The 7,027-nt window shown below is 40.0% G+C and overlaps 1 protein-coding gene across 1 annotated transcript; it reads right to left on the bottom strand.

Moving 5' to 3' along the window:
* Positions 1 to 5,413: 5,413 nt before the first annotated feature.
* On the bottom strand, positions 5,414 to 6,583 carry LOC113780633. Its single transcript, XM_027326414.1, has one exon. It carries the CDS (start codon positions 6,581 to 6,583, stop codon positions 5,414 to 5,416), a length of 1,170 nt encoding a protein of 389 aa, XP_027182215.1.
* Between the last annotated feature and the right edge of the window lie 444 nt (positions 6,584 to 7,027).

Raw genomic sequence — 7,027 nt, 5'->3', positions numbered from 1 at the left:
AGTTCTTTGTATTCCATATATCAATGTAAAAATAGAATGAAATTGTTAACATGTAAGGTGTTGACTGTATTTTATGAATAAAATACTAACTTTTTTTCCTTTTCTATCAAATAAATTTTTTTAATCAAATTCTAATTTTTTCTTTGTTATTAATGAATCGTATTTATTTGTTGACACCAGTGAATATTAGTTATAAGAATCTAATAGTTAATAGTCATTAATATCTGTTACAATTTCAATTGTAATTTTAGAAAGATTAGGGAGTGAACGGATGAAATGGAAGATTAGAGAGAGAGGGTTAGGGTTCGGTGAAAAGAGGGAAGAAAATTGTGAAAAGTGCAGAAACGAGGTTTCGGTTCTGCTATATCCGCGAACCGATCCGAACTCGGTTCGCAACCGAAAGGGTGCGGATCCGGCATGGTTCGGATCCGCACCGCCGGAAGCACAGACGATCCCTCGGATATTTATGAAGAATTTTTGGATTCGAGCTCGGATCAATGGATCCGCGGTCGGATCCGTCTGGGCACTTAGGATCCGAGCTCGGATCTGTAGTTCTCTGCACTAGTTGCAGAAACTGCAATTTTTCAAACTTTTTCTCTCTTTTTCCGGCCAATTCCAAAACACACGTTGGAAAAACGTTTTATGAAATCTAACCTCCCACGCACATGTAATATACCAAAAGTATAATATCCAATCTCTTAAAACACATCAAACACATCTACATTGCAAATCGAAGGGCGAGATTCTTTGATCATTTTTGCATTTTTACACTAAAATGGCACTTTTGGGCATTACATGCACATCAAATGAGTCCATGAGCATGTATAAACATGTTATTAACAAAACTCACGTGAATATACTGAAAATGCAACATTGTACGTATGCTTGGGAATTCTAAACACTTAAAGCACAATTTAATAAGAAAACCCCCCTTTTTACACTTGTTCCTCAATTGTACCTCCAAAATAATGATGAAACTCTGGTACCGCCTGCAAACAAGTGAAATATATCTAATTAGTCAATTAAATCACACTAAAATGTAAGAAACACATAAAAACACAACTACAATATTATAGGATGTAAGGTTGCCTCCCAGCAAGCGCTTTCGTTTATAGTCGTTGGTTCGACTGAAAAAAATTTCGATCATTTTAGAACAATAGGGAGGGTTTTTTCTCCCCATTGGTCGAAACTTCCGAGTCACTCTTTTTTTTGTGAGCCAATAATTTTATTATAATACAACTATACTAACGAAATAACTACACATCTTGCTTCTTTATTTTCAAGGTCACACTAAAATAAAATTAAATTGTTAATAAGTTAGGGCTTAATTTTCATGAACAAAATTGGAATCTTATTTTTAACTTGCCCATATGAAAATATTAAAGTTTGTTCCCTATATTTAATGGGGAAACTATGAATAACAAATCTCATATAATAACAATTTATAAATATATTATAAATAGTATGTTTAATTTTTTTTTGTTGAAGTTCCGACATTGCAACTAACTTACCGTGTATGAACTAGAGGAGAGGTTAGTATAGTTTACCTTTTTTGGTTTACATATGTTGCCATTTTTTTTGGTTTTGTTTAAAAGAGTACTCATATAAAGTGAGAAATAAGATACGCGTGATGGCATTGTTCCTAGCCCGAATTCGTGAAATTTTAGAATATATACAAAATGTCACCAAAAAAGTATGCAATCCATAAGTTAGGTTATTTATACAATAACGATATAAGTAGCGTGCCATCAATGCTGCCCAAGTCTTCCATGAGTACCACATGTTGTTGGTTTGGGTATTCTTTGACTTCGACGTGGTCGGTTTGGGACTACTGTATGGACTTGAGTAATATGTGTCAACAGTATAGCATCTTCAATTTGAGTGCTTATGCCTTCACCTCCTTCACATTGCTCAGAAGTATGCCGATATGAGTCCCTATCAGGCGTAAACTCTGGAAAAGTAATAGGGGACCTAGAATGCCCAATCGATACATCTCTCTCATGCATGACTTCGGTCTGAGGAGTGACAAAAGTAGATGCGCCAGCTTGGTCCTCAGTAGCCATCGAACCTCCATGGAATCCAGTTTGTATGGCGGGTTCTGGTGATCGGAATCTACGACGTCGTCCACCGCCATGCTGACTTCCGTGGGTATTTCTAGGAGCTCGCTGAACACGACATGGATCAGGGTATAGTGGAATCTCCTGTGGTACGTGGGCAGGGCAAAATGCAAGTCGGCGTGACTCTCCTACATGATACAAAGATGTGGATGTAAAGTCCCTCAACTCTTGAAAATATCTGCTGTGTTGTTCATCACTAACTGCAAGAGAGTCCTGTGCCATGAAATACATGCAAGACATGGCATCGCTCTGGAAAAACAAATATAAGAATTAGAAGGAGATACTGTGGTAAAAAATAGTTTAAAATGTGAGCAAACTCAAAGTGATTATTAAAAGTGGGTTGGAAATAAACTTACAAGATATTGTGCCCTAGCGCTATCACCCTGAAAGCCCTCTGGGAAAGCGGGAAAGCGACTCGGATTTGAAATATAAATCACCGTCCGCTCCTGATACCACTGAACATACTCATCCGATGGATAAGTAGTATCTTCAATTACAGTGCCATCTTGTACATGCACACGTCGATCAGTCCAAATATCAATATATTATCTATGCGTGGTGCTCCAGTCTTGATTCGCCCTACCACGACGATCTAGAGAATGTAGAGCTGCCTGATTATCCGTCAACCTCATATCAGGCAGGGACTGATGAAACCCAAACTGCCGCATAACCCGATGAGGGAGGTGCGGCTCAACTACATCCCAGCAAATAAGATACGTTACGGACCTCCAAATGTCCCGACCTGCAGTACAATATGCAGGAAGAGAAGCGAGAACGTCCTCCGAATATGGCTGCCATATGAACTGAAAAAAATATAAAATCAAAGTTGTTTCATTTTTTCTATTAAGAAATAATAAAACTTCCCAATATTCAATTCTAACAATTTCATGAAAAAAGTGCTCGGCTGCGGTCAATTTAAAAATTAAAAAAGTGCTAGACAAATTGTGAAAAGTGCAGAAACGAGGCTTCGATTTTCCTGTATCCGCGAACCGATCCGAGCTCGGATCAAAGGATCCAAGTTCGGATCTGTCTGGGCACTTAGGATCCGAGCTCAGATATGTAGTTCTCTGCACTAATTGCAGAAACTGCAATTTTTCAAACTTTTTCGGATTATTTCCGGCCAATTCCAAAACACGCGTTGGAAAAATATTTTATCAAATCTAACCTCCCACGCACATGTAATATACCAAAAGTACAATATTCAATCTCTTAAAACACATCAAACACATCTACATTGCAAATCGAAGGGTGAGGTTCTTTGATCATTTTTGCATTTTTACACTAAAATGGCACTTTTGTCCATTACATGCACATCAAATGCTAGTCAACCATTATTATAAAATTTTTTAATTTCTAAAAAAAATTCGGCAGAGTCTCCCCTATAACTGGAGGTTAACTCCCTGCCAACAGACTCAATTTCCATTAACAAAATGCAGTATGACAAACTTATGCTTTGGATCGACTAAAATTGGCAGAAAAGACTACTGGAGCGAATTTCAAAAATTCCTATTGTCCGGACATATGTACAATACCTCTTCAGGACGCAGGCCTGTCAACTGATCTCGGAATGCGGGCACAACATGCCTAACAACTCTGTGTATGTCCAAGTCATTATTCCATCTATATTTAATAAAGTAGGAACCTGTTTAGAACAAATTAAAGTTGTCAAATAACAAATGTCATTAAAACAACCGAAATAAGGGCGAAACGCGCACCTAACTCCATATGGACCAGGGTAATGCTCCAACGGCGTGATTCGGTCCGGACGCATGGTTGGTATATGTTCCCAAATCCAGAGCTGTTAGAAAATTAGAATCAATGTTAAAATTGCAAAATGATAAAATGCAAAAAACCGAAGATAAATGTCACCATTATTGCAATGTACCTGTAGCAAAACTAATGGACCGGCAATAGCCGATTTGGCAGGATGCGTGGCATCACAAAGTGACCGATAGAGAGTCGCCAAACACGCACTACCCCAACTATATTGCCCAATAGTTTCCAAGTCCCACAGTAATGGAAGATATAACAAAGGGACTTTGTTGCCGGACTTATCGGACAATAAATGTCCACCTAATATCAGTAAGAGGTAGATGCGCGCGCGCTGCCTACATTCAGCATCTGAAGCATCGGGTGGCAACTCTGTATCCAAGACTCTTGCTAAACATCCCAATTTTAGCCTCTGTCCATCAAAGTATCCAACTGCAAGAGAAAATCCAATGAGCTCCTCACAAATGGCTCTCCACTCCTGAATGCTGCGGTATGTGTCTACCCCTATAATCGGTGGACCATCGATGTGCAACCCCCACAACACCTCTACATCCTGTAATGTCACGGTAGCCTCTCCAACCGGTAAATGGAATGTATGCGTCTCGGGCCGCCATCTCTCCACTAAACTTGTGATCAAAGAATGATTAACCATCTGATATCCACTCTCAAGCACCCCCTCAAATCCAACCAAGGCAATATAACGACAAACCCGATCAGGAGTAGGCGTATGCTCCCAAAATCCTCTGTCACACCGTCTGACATCTAACTGATTGCTCTCAATATGTCCGTGAAAAATGGAATGTGCCCGGTGTGCAGTTCCCGCCGATATAATGTCGTGCACGTATGGTCCTGGATGTAGGCCTGCAGGGATAGGAGTGTCGGCCATAATCCCAAGCAAATATCTGACATCGATTAAATTCCATGAGTTATGCATAAGTAAAACCCAAAAAGTCAGTTGTATCCAATTTTGACCTATAAATCGCGGTCACAGCTTTTTTTTTTAGCAAATTTTGACCATATAACACACCATACATCGACTAAAACTCCATGTCTATCAGTTATTTTTTTTAGAAACATATTTTATCCCTCTATGTATTCATATACTGCAACAATGTATTTGTAGTCATATTTTAAAAATTTTTAAAAAAATTTGGCAAAGTCTCCCCTATAAAGCGGCCATAACTCCCTGTCAATAGCTCTTCAAAAATATCATATCCTGTATATGCAAGAGCATTAACACATATAACACATCATCCGAGCATTCCTTTAACAGATATGTCAACAAATCAATGGATAGGGGATTTAGCGATAAAAGAATAAAACTGTTGGGTGGCACGTGTAAACTGGTTATTTCAATACTTATCAAAGTATAGAACGAAACATGCATTTGACAAAACGACAATGAAAGTCACTAATGTAATTATTTAAAATAAATCCAGAATCGAACACAAATGAACTAGCTCGAACCCCACGGCCAAAAAAAAATGCACTGACATGAGTTTCAAATTTCTAGGGAGTCGATCAAATCAAGACCTATAATTCGGACAATTTCTCCTATTGTGACCCGTCTGGTGACAATTTCGACATCTTCTTGGTTCGTCTGGATCCCTTTCATCCATCTCATTCCGAATTCTGCTAGCTCCAACCCGCCCTGCCCGACGTGTAACAAATTTGCTCCTGTCTGTCTGCAGCTCCCATCCAGGATGGAGCCAAGTATCTTGATGCGGCAGTGGGTTAAACTTCCCTGAATACTGGACGGCCCACCTTGTTTTGGTAAACTGCTGGTCCACAAGAAATCCCGGATTGTCACCTCTATTCCTGCACACCGCCAAAGCGTGTGAACAAGGAAGCCTGTAATTCTGCCACTTTTCACAAGAGCATCTCTTATAAAAAAACCTTATGGTTTGCGTATTGCCTCCTTTACCATCGACACGCCGCCCTGTGATAACCTTGTATACGCCCGATGGGCCATCGAACTCAATGACTCTGTGGGCGCCGGCCTTCAGCTCAGCATTCTTAAAACGTCGCCATATCTTTGGGGGAAAAGGATTGCGATAATGTGAAGCATCTTCCCTTCTCGTCTTAAATAACGCAACTATCCGATGAAATGTCATGTCAATGCATGCACGAATTGGCAAATGGCTTGCCCCGCGCAAGACATTATTATAGCTTTCGGATATATTGGTAGTTAGAATACCCCAACGACGGCCATCATCGTGTGTTAGGCACCACTTTTCTGGACTAATGACTGACAGATAATTCCAAGTATCTGGGAACATGCTTCGTAGTTCTTTTCTGAACATCCGCCACTTGCGTAATTGTCTTGCCCTTCCCATTGCCCAACACAACTTTTTAAGGTGTAAACCTTTGAAGTGTGTCATCAAATTGCTCCTAACATGTCGCAGGCAAAATCTATGGTAGGCTAAAGGTTCCTCCCAATAGTCAAAGTGTGTCATGGTATAGATGATACCATTGTAGCGATCGGAAATGACACAGATAGGATGTCGATCAAGTGCCATATTATATCTTAATTGTTCCATGAACCATGACCAACTGGAAATCGTCTCCTCATCCACTATGGCATAAGCAATTGGCAGAATGTTGTTGTTCGCATCTTGAGTGACTGCAACAAGGAGTTTGCCCTTGTATTTGCCACGCAAATGAGTGCCATCAACGCATATAACCGGCCTGCACATGTGGAATGCTTAAATAGCCGGTCCAAACGCCCAGAATACATACTTAAAGGTCTTAACTCGATCCGAACTATCCGAATGATGTGACCACTCCACCACGGTGCCTGGATTGGATTGCACCAGGGCATCGAGATACTGTGGTAGTTCTGCAAAATTCGCCTCCCAAGATCCAAACACAAGCTCAATTGCTTTACGTTTGGCATACCAGGCTTTTTTGTAAGACACATCAACCTTCAAGTTTTCTTTAACGGAATTTAGTATGTTCTTGACCTTTAATCCAGGGTCATCTTCAATGCTACGGAGGATGTGCCTTGAAATAACGGAAGCCGTCAGGCTTGTATTGTTATTTCTAATCATGTCGCCCAAGCAGTTATGGTCATTGACCCATTTTGTAATTTGCCACATTCCATGGGTCTTTTTCTTTACGGCTCTAACATACCAGTCGCA

This window comes from Coffea eugenioides, chromosome 8 (genome assembly GCF_003713205.1).
Source record: "Coffea eugenioides isolate CCC68of chromosome 8, Ceug_1.0, whole genome shotgun sequence".
In the NCBI taxonomy this organism is placed as follows: domain Eukaryota; kingdom Viridiplantae; phylum Streptophyta; class Magnoliopsida; order Gentianales; family Rubiaceae; genus Coffea; species Coffea eugenioides.
Note: the sequence above shows the minus strand (reverse complement) of the source record. Positions and strands in the feature narration are given on the sequence as shown.